The following is a 19763-nucleotide window of genomic DNA, read 5'->3' on the forward strand; positions in this document are numbered from 1 at the left end:
AGGATAATAAAAGTTTATATAAAGTCAAGTGGAGTAAGGTACGTAAGCCTTTTGAGTCTGTGGGTTTAGGGGTGAGGGACATGGAGGCTAATAATCTTTCACTTCTAGCAAAAATGGCTTGGAGGGTATTTTCCCATTCTGATTCAGATGTCACCAAGCTTTTGAAAGCAAAGTATTTATTCTGACAGGGAGTTTTGGAGATGCAAATGTAAGTCAGATATCTCCATGAGTTGGAAAAGCATTCTCAAAGGGAGGTGATAAGAGTGTTGACCTTTGGAATTCTTGTATTAGGTGGAACATTAGAGGTGATAAGAGTGTTGACCTTTGGAATGAACCATGGATATCTTATCTTCATTTAACTGCAATTGCCTACATTTTTAGCTAGAATGTGCCTAATTTGCTTGTTAAAGACATTATTTATCTGCATCCTAAAACTTGGAGTTTGAATGTCATTGATAGTCTAGTTTCACTGCAGGTGGCTAAACAGATAAAATATATACCAACTGGTAGTAAAAACACTTGTGATGATCATGTTTTTTGGTCGCATAGTAAAAGTGGGGAAGTAACAGTTCGAGATGCTTATTATTATCTTATCTCTAATAGGATGTGCACTGATTTGCCTAATCCTGACTGGAATTTTTTGTAGAAGTTGAACTGTTCACAGAAAATAAACTTTTTCTTATAACTACTTTTCCATAATAGACTTGAATGAGTCTTTATACCGGAAATATACAAGCTCCTACCCGGTTGTTGCTTGTTTAATAATAACTTTGAAAAGATGCAGTGTGGTTTGGCCATTATAGAGGAAGATAAATAATTTGATTGATTTCCAACTAGTTACTGATATTTTCTCACGCATAATGTTCAAGAATATGTGTAGTTTTAAGAGGAAAATTGGTGGGGTGGAGTGGCAGATCATTTTCCCATTTATTCTTTGGGCTATATGGAGAGGAAGGGACGACTAGATTTTTAACAAGATTCAGTTTGTACCTACTAAAATCCTTGTAGGTGCTTTAAGAAAAGGAAGAGAATTCTGCAAGTTATGGGCAAGTTTACGAAAGAAAAAGTCAAAGTCAAGGATGTAGCAGTCCCTTGGACGTACTCCAAATATGGTTAATGTAAGATCAATTGTGACGGTGCTTCAAATCAGCACCATTATGTTGGCATTAAAGGAGTGATTTATGGTGACGATGATAGTTTCCTGACCTGCTATGCAAAACACATTTACAGAAACAATAGTAATAAGGGATGGTATGCAGTTGGCGCAGGAGTTGGGCATAAAGAAACTAGAGCTGGAGAGCGACTTAACTTATGCCGTGATTTTATGTAACCGTGATGGAGCTGTCCCATGGATTATGAAGGAGATGGTGGGGGATATAAAAACATTGAAGGAGGAGTTTGAAGACATCATTTTTACTCAAAGATATAAAGAAGCAAATGGAATGACAGGCTACTCAGTGAAGGCAAGTACAACAAAGGAGATGAAGGGTATGCGGACTTTGCAACCTCCAAAAGAAATTACGCATTTGTTAAGTGCGGATTTTAAGTACGCATACATCGTTTGGTCTTTGGACAGTGTATCAAAAAAAAGTTGTTATTACTAGTAAATTGTTGATAATAAAAAAATAAATTTATTGGTTAATGAAAATAACATATATCAAAAGTTTAGGCTTTACCATCGTATGTATTTATATTAAAAATTGTGTGTCACATGTACTGTGTTTTTATAGTATGATTACATGCATCCAAGCATCGAAAACCCTTCCTTAAAAGTTGGCTTCTTAAAAATTCTAAGTCCGCATTGTTTTTCGTTTTCTAGAAAATAGATGACTCTAGAAAGAGATGACTAAATACAACCCGTGTTATAGTCAAATACAACCCAATCTAGAATGAAAGAAAATCGTAAACCACATATGAAGTGGCTAAAATATCTTGCTCTATTAACGAAGAAGTTCATTATTTACTCGATATGCAGTTCCAAAATTTTTAGTTTATCAAAATTATTCAACTGAATCACCATGAAAATATTTCTTTTTTCTTTCTTTTTTTCTTTTTATAGATCAATTTTAGGGTTATCTTTTTTGACTAGATTCTAAGTTCTTTAATTTTCTTAACACTGCCATTGAATCAATACGGGGTTTGGAGAAATTCAATCTCTTAGTACTTTTATATATGACCTGCAAGATTTGATCCTCCAAATTTTAAATTGTTAAATTCTAAATGAGTTAAGAATATGGGTTTAGGAGTAACATTGGTGGTGGAAATTCTGATCGATGTCGATCATTTGGAATATCTGATGTGGATATGATTTTAAGAAGTAAAACGAAATATTGACGATAAATATGATTTGTTAGATCAAGAAACTAATATCAGGCTTCTGATTTCTTAAGTTGCAGAGATAAGAGTCATAAGACGGTATAATGATGATTTCTTAAAACTAGTAAAACGATAATGACGACGAGGGAGTTAAATTTTGATCACTTACTTTAAAATGGGTTAATTATCTATGTAATCACAAAAAGAGATTGCATGTTGTATTTAATCACGTCCCTCTAGAAAATAGATAACACTTCTGCATTTTAAGATGGAACTACCATGCATTACAAGAGGAGAGAAAGGCGTATATCATTACACTTAGACACTACCTGACATACCAAATTCTCAGGCCTGCACATATCAACTCCATTGGGCCCTATCGGGCTTTTGTGGTACAATTAAACGGGCTATAATATATCTCATGGGTCCGCCCGTTATTAAACGGGCTGATTTTGTTGCATTATTAGGGTCTTGGGCTAAAATATACTTAGCACCACCAGTCTTCATCTCGACTGTCATCTTCCGAGTTCTGAAACTAAAAGGCAAGCTTTAACAGAGGAGACGTGAGCTTCGCAGCTGAAGAAGAAGAAGGAGAATGGAGGAAACCATTACACCACAAGTACCATTTAAAAACAATCTTCATAGCAGAGAATTTCAAGGTCACAAGAAGAAGGTAAACCCTAATTAAAATTGAAAGTTAGATTAACCCGGGGAGCTATTTTTAGTTTGTTTCAAGGTTTCTAATCAAAACAATTACTTTCGCTATTCATTTAGGTCCATTCGGTAGCTTGGAATTGCTTAGGCACGAAGCTCGCTTCAGGTTCTGTTGATCAAACCGCTCGAATTTGGCACATTGAGCCTCACGGGCATGTATGTCACTCTTATTCGATTTAGGGCTCTTTTTTTTTTTTTTGCTCACGATAAGCTCAATTTTTGTTGTTGTTGTAAGTTTAGGGTTATTAGTTCGCACAATTTATCTGTTTTTAGTCCTTTCATTTTGCTTCAACTCATTTGGAAGAAATATGGGTGCAGGGCAAGGTTAAAGATATTGAACTGAAGGGGCACACTGATAGTGTGGATCAATTATGTTGGGACCCTAAACATGCTGAATTAATTGCGACTGCATCTGGTGATAAAACTGTTCGCCTCTGGGATGCTCGTAGTAAGTAGTTTTTAAACTTTTACAGTTTCATTCAGGATTTTTCCTGGAGCTTCTGAGTCTCATCTAATAGATACATTACATTGTAGTTCACTGTGGCGACCTTGTAGTTTTTACTTCTTAATGTATCGATGGTTATCACTTAATATTGTGTGAATGCTGCAGGTGGTAAATGCTCTCAACAGGTGGAACTCAGTGGGGAAAATATTAATATTACATATAAACCAGATGGGACGCATATAGCTGTTGGAAATAGGGTAAACCTTGTCTTTCTGCGATTTGTTGTTGAGTAACGATCTTGAAAGATCTTCCAATTATAATTATCAGTTCCCTTCGTTTGGTGTAGGATGATGAGCTAACAATACTGGATGTTCGTAAGTTTAAGCCAATCCACAAGCGCAAATTCGGTTATGAGGTATTGAATGTTTAAAACTCTGCAGGTAGTACTTATTTATGATCTGTTCTTGAAATTGTGTTGTTTTAATCAGGTAAATGAAATTGCTTGGAATACTACGGGAGAGATTCTCTTTCTTACAACTGGAAATGGTAAGAACTAACAACGGCTACCGAAATGTCTTCTTACTTATTACAACCTCTGCTCAGCAAATTTTTCCTTCTACGATGATATGCTGATTGAAAGGAATTTAAATTCATGTTCTTCATTTAAGTCTGTGTCATTGACTCATTGATATCATCATGCTGGTTTACCTTATATTCTAATCCTTGGGGTTTAATCTGTACCATCTGCTTAGGTACCGTTGAGGTTCTAGCTTACCCATCTCTTAAAGCACTACACACTCTTTCAGCTCATACAGCAGGTTGCTATTGCATCGCAATTGCTCCCAACGGAAGGTATTTCAACTTTCTACTATCATTGCCCTTGCGTTCTCCGTCTTCTCCTCATATAATGTGCTGCTAGATTGTTTTCATATATTGAAACCTGTTTGCCTCCTCCCCGCCTTAATATTAGATACAATTCTCAAGTATAGTAACTCATTTTTCTTCTCAACTTCTTTCATTAATGCCAGATATTTTTCTGTTGGAAGCGCTGATTCTCTAGTCAGCCTCTGGGATCTTTCAGAGATGCTCTGTGTACGGACCTTTACAAAGCTTGAGTAAGTTTCCATTGGATTTACTATGATTTATTTGGTCCTCAGAGACCTTATACCTTCAGCACAGATATAAGTTTTCTGCTTTTTTTTTTAATTGTTTTTTTGTTTTGTGGTTTAGCAACAAATCAATTAGTTTAAGCTAATCCTTTAACAGTTCAAGTTAAGCTGGATTAGTAGTATCCGGAATAAGGTGTGATTACGTTTGATCATGCACTAAAGACTCAGCTTATGGTTAATGCTAGATTAAGGAGAGTAGTTTGAGGTGTCCCGTATGACCTAATGTGGTGTCTCTCTATTTCATGTGGAAAGGCTAGAGAGACACATGGCAAGCTTGACACAAGGACTATCTTCCAGCCTTGTGGAATTGAAAGAAAAATCTGATTTATCCATCATTCAAGCATGAGGAGATAGAGGTAGAAGATAATAGTATTCTTATCTTACTACCTCTTCACTAAGTATGGTGCTGATTACTTAAGTTGAAGTATGAACTCATTGCTACATGTATGGTGTAGTTTATGCTGTAGGACATGGTATGTTTGTACTATATATGAAGCTGGTTACATGTATGCTGTAAAATATGATAATTCCAGGAGTAATTATGTAGTATTCAACATAAGGTATATTTCGTTATCGTAGTTAAGGTTCAGTTTTATCTTATATGACTAAGAAGCTGATAATCTAACGCTCTCCACTTTACTACTTTTTAAATACATACCATCGCAGTTAACCCTTTCTATTTCTCCTCAGATGGCCTGTCAGAACCATAAGCTTCAATCACACGGGAGAGTTTATTGCTTCAGCCAGTGAAGATCTATTTATTGATATTGTACGTGTCATCGAATATTTTCCTCACTTCTTGTATATTTTATGTGAAATGTTAAGCCACTGTGATGGGCTGGAGGTGGTCTCTTATGGAGTTTATGAGCCAAGTTTTGCCTCCCCTTGCACACTGGCTTGAGCAGTAGGAGATATCAGCATATTAACACCTTTCCTGCTATTTCATTCAGTCTAACGTAGAAAGTGGTCGAACGGTCCATCAAATTCCTTGTCGGGCGGCAATGAACAGCGTGGAATGGAATCCCAAATATAACTTGTTGGCGTATGCAGGAGACGACAAGAACAAGTACCAGGCTGATGAAGGTAGATAACTTTTTTTTTTTGCCTCATCAATCCGAGTTTCAGTACATATTGTCAACATAGTTTTGTAAGAACTCAACTGTAACTGCTGCTATATATTCCTTGCTTCCAGGTGTTTTCAGAATATTTGGGTTCGAAAGCACCTAATAACCAGCTGTCAAGAGGCAAGTTTCATTGTCAGTTGTCCCCATGATTAGGCTTTACTTGAGAAATTGATGCTCATATGTTGTAACTAGAAATAGCCTTTTATTAATTAAATAGAAATAGTAAATCTTCATTTCTGGTTTTCTAGCAATTTATATTTTTGGTCATACCATCTCTGTTTTACCAACATGCCTTGTGAAGGTATGACTCAATAGGCATCTGTTATTAGCTTGTGAAGGTATGACTCATAGGCAACTGTTATTAGCAGTAGCGATCACATTGGCCAATAGGTAGTGGGGAAAAGGGATTAAAATGACACCTAGTAATCAAAACTGTTTGATGAATGAATATTGAACTACCTATGCAATTCATGAGATCCTTATAATCAACAGTATATCTAACTGTTAAACTAGCAAGGATACACGACTCTGACGACTTATGTTACATATAGAAGGAACAACTGAAATTTCTGTGGAAAGATTCCAGAAAACTTTGGTGGTATTCTATGAGTAAAGCATAACCTGGCTAGTCCAGCCAAGGATACATCCTAGTCTTCGAGGCTTGAGTAATCTTGTATCTGTATTATGTATCTTTTTCTTTTCTTTTTTATAGGAGTCACAATCTTTGTCCATGTAAATGCTTAGCCCATCTTCTGGTCATGTAAGGATCATGGTAATTCCAACTTTCTGCACTGCTTGTCCTTGCTGCAGAGATAATGCTCATGTCTCTTCTACCCCCTGCTTCTCCACCATCACTGACTTCCCTCTTTTCGCACGTGCTCACCACAATTTCTCCTGTTCTTATATATTCTTCAACCCCACCTTCAATGTAGCTATAACCAACACGAACAAATCCGTTGTCGCCCAACTCTAATGGAATTCTCCTTTCTTCTCCTCCCCTTAGTTCTCCCAGCATTGCAATCCCTCCATCCTCCCCAATCATCAGCTGGGTTTCTCTGATCACCCCTCCTAGCAATCTTGTCAGGAATTCTTCGAATTCATGCATCACAAATCCATATGATGTGCCAAACCCAAAGCCGACGTGAAACCGATGGATTGGTGTTGGGATGGTAGTGACATCTATGTCGTGACCTATGTAAGATCTTGTAGGAGAATCAGAAAGATGGAGGATGCATGATTCTGGGTTCTTATGTATACGATCTTCGAGTATCTTTATTGCTTTCTTGAGTCCTGCACCTGGGTCTGCCTCTCCCATATAGAAAAGACGGTCAATGACTTGCAAGGCTGTCCGTTTACCATGAGAAGTCATACGCCTCAGCGGAAAGGCGCGTGTAGCAGCAGAAGAGTATGTAACAATAGCCAAGCGGTCGACTGACCGCAGAGAGAAAACGACTAGTGCCATGGACTGCTTAAGAAGCCTAAGGTGGGGTCCATTAGGGCTGGCGACTAAGACGATGTCTGTAGGTTGTTGATGTGCTAGTTTCACAGATAAGTAAGCTCTGTTGGTTGTGTGGCTGTTATCGAAGCTGAGATGATGGTAAGGGTTATTATTTCTGGTAGAGGGTGACATGGTGTTTTCTGGTGATACTGGGAACGAGCTGCAGAAGTGATGATGTGGTGGGGTCGAAAGCTCACAAGCGTACTGATGGTATGATGGGGTGGTGGTACCTTGTAAAGATGGGTGTGGAAGAGGGGAGAAGTTAGAGTGAGGATGACCAGTACAAGGGACAAGAGTAAGATGGAGACGAGGGTGATTGGGTGAAGGCATTGTGTGATCCAGTGGCTCGACTGGGTCATCATCATCATAGCGAGCAGAGCGGAGGGAGGAACGCCTGTGAACCCGGAAAGTAGCAATGGACTCATCGAGGATTCGTAGGATGGGATCATCTGCCTGAATCTGATTATTATTGCAGGTATTAGGAAGCAGTTGTTGACTGCATGAAGAAGAAGAAGAGGAAGAATGGGTATACAGAGTGCGAGGGAGCTGAGACCAGTGAGCCCTACATATCGGACAGGTAACACTGCCATGCCGGACATTTGAGGATATGCAGGTGAAGTGGAATGCATGAGAACACTGTGCTGTAAAAATAGCTTGGCCAGGACTGCTGCCCGTACTGCTACTGCTGCAGTTGTTGTTGCAGCTCAATGGCTCCAGGCATATTGCACATAAGCTCTGAAAACATCAGACAAACAGAGGGGGGAGAAACTTTTAGTTTTAAGGAGCCCTGTTAAATTCCTTAGAGACAATAAGACATACAATAATGTTCAGCTTTCCAATTACTTTAGATAATATTAAGACGAAAGAAAAACAAAAAACTCTGCTGAGATCCCCGGAATAGGGGGTTAGGGGAAGGAAGCAATCTATCTAGGACAAGGGATCAACATTCTAGGTGGCGAGAGTATGAAATGGAAAGTATATTCTCCCGAGCAAGGATATTATAAGATAGTCAGATCTTGAGATAGGTGGCCATAGAGATTTGAATAGTGAGCGTGAAAATCCAGCCTGGACTGGAACCATGGTTGTTTTTTTTTGTCATCATGTTTAATAATAAAATGCTCCCCCTGACTCAAAAGATGGTAGCTGAACCGAGGAGTGGAAAGAAGTGTGGACTACAGCTCTCGGGACTGAGAAGACAAAATCTATAGCATGGGCCCACGCCCCTCATGAATCCCCATCAAAGACACCAGACAGTCGCAGACATAAAGACCAGAACAATCAAATTTGGGGTATTTCACTTCACTGCATCCATCTAGAATTCAAAAAGCTTAAGCTGGTTGGTGGTGTTGATGGATACCAAATGGCAAATGACAAGATAGTGGTTTGGTCTTTGGCTCTTTAACTTTTCAAGTTAGTTTTTTGGTTTTTAATAATGCAAAAGAAAGTTAAAGTGAGAAACCTTGATGGCGCTGCTTGATTGTGTTTCCTCTTCTGTTAGAGATGATGAAAGATTCTCCTCTTTTGCGTAAACACTTTTTTGTTTAGAGTTGGAGATCTGCAATAACCACGACACAGTTTCTCAGAGGAGGTCAATTTGAACACAACCAAGTTAGAGATCCATAATGAAATTGAACAGAGAAGCATAGAGACTCTAACTGCACTAAGACGGGGCAGAGCAAGGAGTGAACTGAAAATTTCTGGAAACAAGATTTTAAAGGCAAATTTTGATGGATGATTTTTTCAATTTTTCTTGTCTAAAATGGGAAAGTTACTGAGGGTGAACCACTCACTAAAAACCTTGAATTGTTCCCTTTAGTTTAGTGGAATGCAATGAGGATGATACAGAAAATAAGACACAAAACCAACATAGAAGATTCCAACAAGAACAAATTTAGGCATAATTCAGATTGATGATATTAAGAAACGAGCTAAAAATCAGTCGAAGCAAAAAGTAAAATTAGGGGTTAATGAGAAGAGAAAGATAAAGAAGCATACGTTCTTGTGAAGAGCTGTTGGATGATCATCATCAAGGTCAGCACCAGTAGCACCACAAGGGAGTCTGATTTTCCTCACAACTTTTCTGATTGTCAAAGCCACTCCCATGGTGTTGTTAATTTCAATCTCTCAATCTCCTTGGTCTCTCTCTCTATGATGTCTCTCTTGAAAATGAATCTAAATGTGATTACTCCTTGTGGTATTGTGACTTTGTTTGGTAAAGAAAGTGGATGAGCAGCAGCAGAAGAAGAAGAGATAGAAAGACAGAAGTGAGAAGTGAGAAGAGAAGACGGACACAAGGACAAAACAACTCTGCAGTATTTTTTTTCCCCTTCTTCTTCTCTCTCTATTTTCTTTCACTCCCTCTCTCTGTTTGCTTTATTCTTCCTTGCCCTGGGTTTCTTTTCTCCCCACTATTTATTACTCATCATTATTATCTATTTTATACCATCACCATCCTCTCTAATCTCTCACTCAGCTTTAACTGCCCTCTCTCTCCCTCTCTCCAATACTTTAATACATTTCACTTCCAACCTTTTCTTTATCTTCTTCTTCTTTTACTTTTATTTTCTTTTCTTCCTTTTATAATTTTTCGAACAACAAAAGGATTCAGATGTTTGTTCGTTTGTTTGCTTCCTAGTTAGTAAACAAACAAACAAATTTTATCGTCTTATTCGCGTACATTTGCAACTCCAAACCCAAGTCGCGTATTATGTGGCATTCCCGAATTATTCGCGAATCGTTCACGAATTTTACGTATCCCGAATGATACGTCCGCTTAATTCGCCATAAATTCTTTAGCTTTTACTTTTCAAAGACTCCACTTTTTGGGCTTTACTGCCTCCCGAACATACACGACCGAATATTAGACGTGTTGTAATTTTTATGAAACAAAAACGACTGAAGAGATTTGAAGGTGAAGGTGAGAGAGATCTCAAACTCACTAACAAAACATCTAAACCACCATACGACGTCCTTTTGAATAACTAATGTTGTATATATTATTAATATCATCATATTGAGTTTATTTTTCCTTAAATAACTCACACATATGCATAAAAATTGGTCTATGATCTTATAAATACAAATTATTTGTTATATATAGATACCGAATTTTCAGAGCCGAACTCACATTTATAAATCGAATTATACACGTACGTATGCCGTTCCGAATTAATGACGAATCACGTCCCGTTGACCGAATTTTGGACCGAATCTGGATTTTACAAAACCGTATAATACTCGTACGTTTGCCGTTCCGTACGTTTGCCGAATCCCGAATTGCTAACTAGGGTTTGCTTCTCCATTCCATACAAAACACAATACAATGTTCAATAGATACGCACTACATGGTTATGTTTTCAAATTAAAATCACCCCGAATGATTGTTTGGTTTGATTCCTCTATTCATTTTATTTATGGATCCTCTCTATAATGACACAATACTCGGCATGTTATTGTAGTATCCATACTTCACTCCTATTTTGTTTTTGTTTTATTTTAGTAAAGTTAAAAACTGGGGGGATTAGGTTGGGGTTCGAGCCCACCCAATAAGAGTAAAAGTCTTTAAGTTGGATGGAGTGTTCAAACCGTCAAACTTCAAACTTCCAAGAAAAAGAAAGGAACCAAAAGAGAAGTGTAGTGTGAGAGGAGAAGAGTATTAGTATACCCTTGCATCTGGTTTACATCCTCAAGTTAAGAAATGAATATCCGGTTCAACTATTTGATCACGTACGCATTCTTTCTTCTTCTTTTGACTGCAGCACGTTTATATGTATTGTCTTAATTTGCTTTTCTCTTTCACGCATCATTTCACCAACAGTTGAAGTCCAGTGAGTTTTCAAGTCACAAAGAAAGTGACGTGCTCCGACTCCAAGGGGTATATTGGTCGCATTTCATGCATGTGTATTATTCTCATTTTCTTGGCCAAGTGTGTTGTTTATGAAATGTGAGTGAATGGTCTCCACTCCAGCTCTTGTTTGCTTTTGGTGCTAAAGTAAATAAAATTAATTCCCTTTAACCAAAAACGTAGTGGTAACTGGTAAGTAATGCCTCCTCGACAAAATCACCACCACTAGCTGAGCGGCCAAAGCACGATTACCTAACTATTTTGAGAAATAAGGCAGGTTGTCCTACTTGTGTTTCTAGTACAATTTATTGTGATAGTGTTGTTTGCTTTTTTGTCAAGTATAGTAATAGCAGTCGGAGTAGTACTATAAGTCAGGCTCAGCTAGTTTGTTCACCAAAAACAATGACATTTTAGCTTCTAATTAACTTCCTAATGCTAATATCCGTACGCAGACATTGAATATCCATTCCTAGATTATTAACATAACATTAGAGGAAAGTACTACATAATTGGTAGTCTAATAATACTACTACGAGTCTACTGTTACTAAAGTAGTAATACTAAGTTACCATCTAATAAATAGCTACAGCTGACCCTAACAAGTACTTCCACCACCAAGTCCCAAGATACCATGCGGCATTAGCCATGGGAGGGACTCTAAGCACCAAATGTGTCGCCTAAGAGCTAGTTGCCTTGGTCCAGAATTTGATCCTAATCAATTTTCTGGGGATGTTAGCAGTACCGTCTACTGGTGTCCATCCAAATCAGAATTTGCACTTCTTTTTAGTGCAAGCTTCCGGTTTCCTTGCTGGTTGAGGAAAAACAACCCATCCTAATTACTACTACATTTAAATTAACTCAACGGATCTATGTGTTATCTTCTTTTGATCTCTTTTTCTTTAAACATTCTTAAAAGAGTCTTCTTGGTCAAACCCAGAGTATTTGCCGCTCATTTATACCAACAAATCTTCAGCTACACAACTTCTACTACCCTTGGCTACTGGGGGACCGCCACGCTTAGCAAACAAAAGAACCAAGATAACCATTTAGAAAAGAAAAGAATGATAAAAAGCAAAAGAGAAATTGAAAGTAAAAATTGGACCGTTAATTTTGAGTTGTAACTTTTTTATTCGATTGATTGAACTAGTGTAACTATCATCATCATCATCATAAACTTGGCCTGCCATCATTTTAGCATTGCTTGTCCCGAAGTAACTAAACAAAATGAGTTGGCGCCAAGAAAATATATAAATAAAATACTCAAAAGAAGTTAGTCCGCACCATCTATCAAGCTCTGAGGACATGTGAATCCTTCAGTATCACATTTAAAGGGACTGGATCATCTATATATATATGCGGAATAGCTGATGATAGGGAGGATTATTTGAGAGAAATCGGGGGTGAGTTCCTTTGATTCTGCTTCTATATCCTGTTTTTGATCCACATCCCTCCCGTAACCAACAACTAATCAACTAGTCCTGGATGGAACAACCAAAAAGACAGATAAAAAGGATTTATTAATTAGAAATGAATCCGTTTTTTGTTTTATAATTTTGTCGACGCATGCTGGGTTGGGTTTGGTTGAAGTTTTGTTTGTGTTAGTTGACCAATTCTCAATATTCAGATGTTACAAAATAAAGCATCCTTTCATTATTTTACTAGAAGCATAGCATCATGAATCATGGCTCATTTCACTATATCTATTTAGTTGAAAGAACTTAAAATAATTTTCTTCTTTTGCTTCATAGCTCAATAACATAGATTAGTATTCGTAAGAAAAACGAAAAAAAGGAATAAGAAACATTTCCTCAAAAGCCGAAGGAAGACAGCCGACATGAGTCAGTTACTCATAAAGACAAACAAGATTGTGCATAATCATCCTCCTCCACCGGGGGCAGGTAGTCTTAGGATGATGATATGCATTCCATTTTGTCACTAATCTAGCTAGAACATAGTTTAAACTATCAACCAAATCCACCTAACACAAACTGCACATTTTTGTTGAATATAACTTGGGCTGGATTCCTTGGGCATTTTCTTATTAACCCAAAAGAGAGGAAAGTAAAGAATGATTTTTTTTGAGGAGCATGGTTTTTTTTGGGACTATTAGGCCACCTTCCCTTTAGTTATAAGGGGTGTTCTAGAATATTGAAATGACTAACCTATCCTTAATCTAATTTAATTTAAAACCAATACAATAACCACCTCTCTCTTTATATATATATAACCACCACCTTCCACCACCGCCGATTACCACCACCACCACCACCCACCATCGCCGATTATCACCACCAACCACTAATTACCACCACCGCCGATTACCACCAACACCACCTCCAATTATCACCACCAACAACCACCGATTACCACCACCACCTCCAATTACCACCACCACCACTATATATATAGCTTAATTTAAAACATTAACAAAAATATTCTCACAAACCCATTACTTGTCATTCATTTTTGGTTGAATAAATGAGAACTAATCATCAAAATGAGTTGAAAATGGAAGTTCCAGAAAGGTTTAATGGAGTTTTTTTTTTCAGTAAAAAGTTCGGTTATCACAAATTATTTTTTTCTTAACCGAACTCAAAGTTCGGTTGATTCGCAAAAAAAACTTTTAACCGAACACCTTGTATTAGAACAATACAAGTCCATAAGTTCGGTTCGTTCGCAAAATTATTAAGTTTTCTTTGTAACCGAACTCTACTTATAAGCCCAGTTCGGTTGATTCGCAAAATATGTTGAAGTTTGCGAACCAACCGAACTTCTAACACTAGGTTACTTTTAACCTGAAGTTCGGTTGGGAACTTGGTTGCGTTGAAGTTTGCGAATTAACCGAACAAGATGTACTCAAATAAATTGTCAAGTTCAAAGTTCGGTTACCTACCATTTTATCCTAGGTAACCGAACATTGCACTGTACGACCAAAACCTCCATTAACGAGCGAGTTCGGTAACCTGCGTGTTTGGAAAACGTAACCGAACTACACTTTCAGGTGTGTTCGGTTACATGTTCTTGACATATAGTAACCGAACTACACTTTCAGATGTGTTCGGTTACATGTTGTTGACATATGGTTAACCGAACTGGCCCAAATTTACATAAAAAATTTCATTTTATTGAAAGTTTGGAGCAATTCAACCAACATTATCTAAGTTTGAAGCATACCTGGGTACCCAAATACCCTTCCTCCGGTTGTGGTTGGTATAATTCATCGTTTTTGATGTTTTCCTTCTTCATCTTCTCTAACTTTACTCTCTCAATTATTCTACTTCTTTAAAAAAAAAACTCATCTGATTTTTTAATCTCACTAATTATCTTTAACTTAATCATCTCACTAATTATTACACTAACTATTATTAACACTAGCTAATCATCACCCAAAATTAATCAAGAGGGTAATTTAGGTATTAATATAAATATCTAGATAAGGGGTGACCTAGATTTACTTCTAGTGTCTTTACCCAAAATAAAATCATGGTCCCAAAAAAAATCATGGTCCCAAAAAATCGTTCAAAGTAAATAGGAGAACATATTTAAGAAACCATACATGGTAGAACAGCGGAATCGATTACCTTCCTTGTGAGTTGTGACCGAGACTTGAGTTGAGTAAGACACTCAAGAAAGGGTGTATTCAGTCAGTCCTTTTATCCCTCCACTTTGCCTAAATAACCAAAATGTGATATTGATGGGTGATTTTGACATAGTCAAACAAATGCTAACGTACAAAGTTGAGACAATATTAACATGTATTTCCAAGGTCCTAATAGATTACGTGTGTGGTAGTTTGGTGTGATTGAGATTTAGCATCCTCCTAAATAATACAATCGGAACAAGCTCTATCTTAACTGCTGATAATGATTACTCATTTTCATGAGAAGTCCAAAATTAGGTAGTCCATCAAGACTGTATATACTAGTATTTGATAAAGTTTCATCATTTTCAGTACTAATTTTAGGTCAATCAAAATATTTATAAGAGATGGAATTTATCTGCTAAGTGAAACAATTACTAAAGGATGATTACTAGAGTAAAACGATAAACAACGAATTCTTACAGTTAAAGTAATCGCCGAGATACGCCTTTAGCGGTGAGAAAAGCCGTCCAGGCTGCCTAAGAAAACTCAAAAGAAAAGCTAGCAGCCTCTCCATACAGTAAGAACCTCCTAATAATTTGACCGACAAAATTCCGTTTTGGGAATCCAATGAGGCTCTTTTAGCTGCAGTGAAGTAATGACGAATGTAAGAAACAACTCCCTCCCTCCTATCAAAGACCAATTGAACAAAAACTGAGATATATGATGGTACCTATTTTTCGTCTGCAATGTTGGAGGAAGGCTAATTAAGATATGGCGATGGTACCTAGTCTCCACAAGCACTTCTGATCTTCCCCACCTTGTATTCCTTTAAGGAGTTCTTCTGAAGCCTCTTTATAACAGGAGAGGTAGTCAACCCATTTCCTTCTGCCAAGTTATGTTTCTAAACAGAAGTATCATGAATTTTGTTGGTTCCAAACTTCCGATCACCTGAGATCATGCCCCAAATAAAATGCCACTGAGAATCCTATACATCTTAGTATAGATAAGAATCAAAAGATAGAGAAATGGCCTTGCCAACGACGCATCTATTATGGACTAGTTCTCAAACAAATAGGTTTCAAAATTTAATAGCTCCTTTGCCACAACCAATTGCTAATGCCGCACCCCATATCTTTCCTCGTAAAGTTGCCAAATCCCAGTTCCTTGAAATTTAGAGTATTACAGGTCTTAGAAGTTATGCAGCCTTCCTTCTTATATATACTTGGAAATGTTCTTTGGAGATCAATGAGATTTATCTTTACCATTTCGTCTCCCACCACTTCCGCAGGGAATGCCACAGGTGGTGCATATGTTCTAACTTCCAGGTCTTAGACAGTGAAATTGAAAATCCCTCTAAATGTATTTGAATCAACTAACATATTTGCATCCAGAACTACTATACAAGAATAAAGGGGTTGTTATGCAAGTAAGCGATATCCTTCATCGGTGGTAGAAGCGTCTCTCTTAACATTGCATATATTTCCTTCACCTGTGGGTGTGAATTACCTCCAACAAAGAACGCATAAGTTTTGTCCTTAACTGTAATTTGACTAAAACCAGCTACTTTCCTCACCTGCTTATCCTTCATCTTCTTCCTTACTCGTGCCAAATCATCCCATTTACCTTGTCCTGCATATAGATTAGCCAAAAGCACGTACCCTCCTGAGCCAGTTGGATCCATCTCTAAAAGTTTCTCCTCTAACTGATTTGCAACATCAACATTCCCATGCAAATTGCATGCACCAAGCAGTGTCCCTATAAGAGCTCCATCCTTCTTTTCTGGTGGCATTCCGTTCACCACTTTCACAGCCTCAATGATGTGACCTGCTCGACCCAGAAGGTCGACAAGGCATGAATAGTGCTCCGCTTTTGGTTCCAGGCCATAACCGTTTCTCATTGAGTCAAAGATCCTTCGGCCTTTCTCAATAAAACCTGCATGGCTACAAGCGGACAACACGCCCACGAATGTAATGTGGTTTGGCTTGGTCCCAGACCTCAACATACAGGCAAATACCTGCAATGCATATTTCCCATATCCATGATTTGAATATGCCAATATCATAGCTGTCCATGACACAATATCCTTATCCTGCAAGGCCTTGAAAACATCTTCAGCGGCTTCAAGATCTCCACTTCTAGAATACATAGTTACAAATGCATTTGATATTGATGTTACAGAGTCAAACCCAAGCAGTATTACAAGGGCATGGACTTGCATGAGTTCTTGCATGCTCTCACAAGCAGTCAGGGCGCTGGTTATAGTAATATCATTTGGCCTATAACAGGTACGAAGCATCAGAGCTAGGTGCTTCAACGCCTCATAGCCTGGGTCATTTCTGGCGTAACCAGTAATTACAGCATTCCAAGATACTGCATTCTTCTCTGGCATTAAATTGAAAAGCTCATTTGCCTCAATCATGAGACCATCGTCAGTATATGCCGTGATCATTGCATTCCATGCAGCTACATCTTTTTTAGGCATCTGATCAAAATACTCTCTTGCAGCTTTGATCAGTCCATTTTTTGCCAAACCTGTAACCATACTAGTCCAAGTAACTGCATTACTTTGAGGCATCATTACTCTAAAAAGCTCAATAGCTTCTCCAACTCTCTTGTTGTCCAAATAACCAGATATCATTATATTCCAAGAATATAAATTCCTAAATGGCATCTTATCAAACAATTTCCGGGCTTCATCGATCTGCTTGTTTTCCACATAAGATTTTACAATAGAAGTCCAAGCAACAACATTTTTCTCAGGCATTTGATCAAATAATTCCCTCGATTCCATAATCAAACCACTCCGAGCATAACCCAAAATCATTGTGGTCCAAGTAACAGCGCTTTTGTCAGGCATTTGATCGAAAAGCCTTCGCGCTTCATCAATTTGTCCAATTCTTATATACCCTGATATCAAACTCGTCCACGAGTAAACATTTCTCTCTGGCATCTCATCAAAAACACGACAGGCCTCTTCCATCCGACATGCTTTGGCATAAGCATCAATCATGGCAGAATTAACTACGACACTAGCTTCGGCTTCAGGTACTATTTGGAAGATCTTTTCAGCATTTCTTAGATCATCATTTTTCAAGTAAACAGTAATCATGGAAGCATAAGAGACATTGTCTTTGTATGGCATTTTATCAAACACATTCCTGGCCTCTTGAACTTTTCCATCACGACCCAAACCTGATATCATTGAATTATTGCCATAAATATCTGAAGAAACAAATTTGGAACAGAAATCATCAACATGACAATTTAAATCCTGAGGTTGTTCCCGATTTTTAGAATTCAATTTATTTAAGATGAGCTGATCGTGTGAACAACACAATGAAGTATTTGTATTGAGGAAACGAGGGCGAAACAATAGAAACTTGACGACACTGAGACGGTAATGAGAAAAATACCGGAGCCTAGACAGTAACAACGTCATCAAATTCTTTGTTCTAGTCTATTGGTCTTTGACTCTTTGCTAAAAAAAAATTTAAAAGAAGAGGTGGTCGTGTTAACCTGCATACCCGTATACATGTTAACAGGAGTATAATAGACTTTAATTTGCATAGAATAAATCAATTATTCAATCAACATTGAATTAACCTGGTCTGCAATTGAGATTTATTTTCCGTTAATGCCTCTAAATTTTATTAAATAACAATCGGCAATCACGAAGTTCTTTCTTCGCTATCTCACTTTTCTTTGCTTTCTTCTTCTTCTCCGATTTAATTACACTGTTAACTTCTAAACGAAATATCTGTTCACCTTAATAAACAATACCTATCCATTGATGTCGTTATCACCCTCCCTTTCTTTCTTTCTTTCTTTTTGCGACAATTTTCAGAGGAAGATTTTTTTTTCTTTATCGGTATCATCAGGTTTTATAATTATGAAAAAGCTAAGAAAATTGAAAATAAGAGCTTGAAAGATTATAATTGTAATGGGTTTAAGTTGTGTTTATTATGGATTGAGATTTTCTCTGTTTCCAATTCTCAACCATTCCGCCATTAATGGTCATCAGTCTTTCACCTTCAAAACCCTAAATTCGTAGATTTAATTTTTCTCAACTGCTATGGGTGATTAAATGTGAAGAAAAATAATAAACTAACAATTGATATTGCAATCGGTAATTTTATTTTGAATTCTAAGATGGAGTATTGGTAGTCGAGAAGAGCCCAAGCAAGGTGATGTGGCGATTGACTGGCAGTGATGATTATGGGTTTGAGCTTGGTTGAGTTTGAGAACGGTGATGAGGATTGATGCCGTGATGATTATGATTAAACGGTGACCGAAGTTTTACAGATGAGGAGAAGCAGTCATGGAAGAACGAGAATTTAGTCATGAACGGACGGTAAAACAGAAGCAGAGACTTGCATTTTCCGTCCACTCAAACCAAAAATAAAAATATCCCTACATTTCCAAGGGTATTTATGTAAAAATGCAACATTTGTTAAAACAATTTCTTAAAAGTCTAAGTGCAGAAATCCAAAACAAAAATTTGATACAAAATATCAATGCTTAATGTATGCCCTGATATACAAGTTAACATTAGCCTTTCCTAAATCATAATCTGGGACCTGCAAAGTAACTTTGAGGCCTATATTTTAAGAATCCTATCCTATGATGCTCTTATAGGGTGTCCTATAGAGAGTTTAGTTACTAAAATACACTTAAATTTGTAGAATTACTAATATCCTCTCGTACAATTACTAAGATACCCTAAATTATTTCCGAACTCCTTAAATTGGAGTGGATTTTGGTTCAGATCCCTACCTTCGTAGTGAGAGGGAGCATGAGAACCATCGGAACATTTGATGGTTCTCCACTTAAATTTTTTAATTAAACTCTTAATTAAAAAAAATTTAGTTAAATTTTTTAAAATCTTAAGTTTTTGTAAAACATACATAGGTTTGGCTAATAACTTGTCAGCCGAACTTACTTTTTGTGAAAATATATCCAGGTTCGGCTGACAAGTTATCAGCCGAACTTAACTCTGTAATTGCCAAACTTAGGTTCTGCAGATTCGAGCAAAAAAAGGACAAATGAACTTGACATCGTTCTTCATAAAGT

The 19763-nt window shown here is 37.3% G+C and overlaps 3 protein-coding genes across 3 annotated transcripts; 1 reads left to right on the plus strand and 2 right to left on the minus strand.

Moving 5' to 3' along the window:
- The first annotated feature begins 2821 nt into the window (after positions 1-2821).
- LOC113301375 (THO complex subunit 3-like) lies at positions 2822-6009 on the plus strand. The gene is made up of 11 exons (XM_026550150.1): positions 2822-2989; positions 3091-3186; positions 3349-3478; positions 3641-3732; positions 3822-3890; positions 3964-4021; positions 4228-4327; positions 4504-4590; positions 5335-5413; positions 5595-5727; positions 5837-6009. Exons 1-11 carry the CDS (start codon positions 2912-2914, stop codon positions 5869-5871), a joined length of 957 nt encoding a protein of 318 aa, XP_026405935.1. The 5' UTR covers positions 2822-2911; the 3' UTR covers positions 5872-6009.
- A 170-nt stretch (positions 6010-6179) lies between these two features.
- Positions 6180-9686, minus strand: LOC113301367 (E3 ubiquitin-protein ligase WAV3-like). The gene is made up of 3 exons (XM_026550140.1): positions 9262-9686; positions 8726-8821; positions 6180-8001 (listed from the first exon to the last, which is right to left on the minus strand). Exons 1-3 carry the CDS (start codon positions 9367-9369, stop codon positions 6484-6486), a joined length of 1722 nt encoding a protein of 573 aa, XP_026405925.1. The 5' UTR covers positions 9370-9686; the 3' UTR covers positions 6180-6483.
- A 5429-nt stretch (positions 9687-15115) lies between these two features.
- On the minus strand, positions 15116-18010 carry LOC113332836 (pentatricopeptide repeat-containing protein At4g02750-like). Its single transcript, XM_026579341.1, has 2 exons — positions 15424-18010; positions 15116-15335 (listed from the first exon to the last, which is right to left on the minus strand). Exon 1 carries the CDS (start codon positions 17893-17895, stop codon positions 16090-16092), a length of 1806 nt encoding a protein of 601 aa, XP_026435126.1. The 5' UTR covers positions 17896-18010; the 3' UTR covers positions 15116-15335; positions 15424-16089.
- Positions 18011-19763: the final 1753 nt, after the last annotated feature.

This window comes from Papaver somniferum, chromosome 1 (genome assembly GCF_003573695.1).
Source record: "Papaver somniferum cultivar HN1 chromosome 1, ASM357369v1, whole genome shotgun sequence".
NCBI lineage: Eukaryota > Viridiplantae > Streptophyta > Magnoliopsida > Ranunculales > Papaveraceae > Papaver > Papaver somniferum.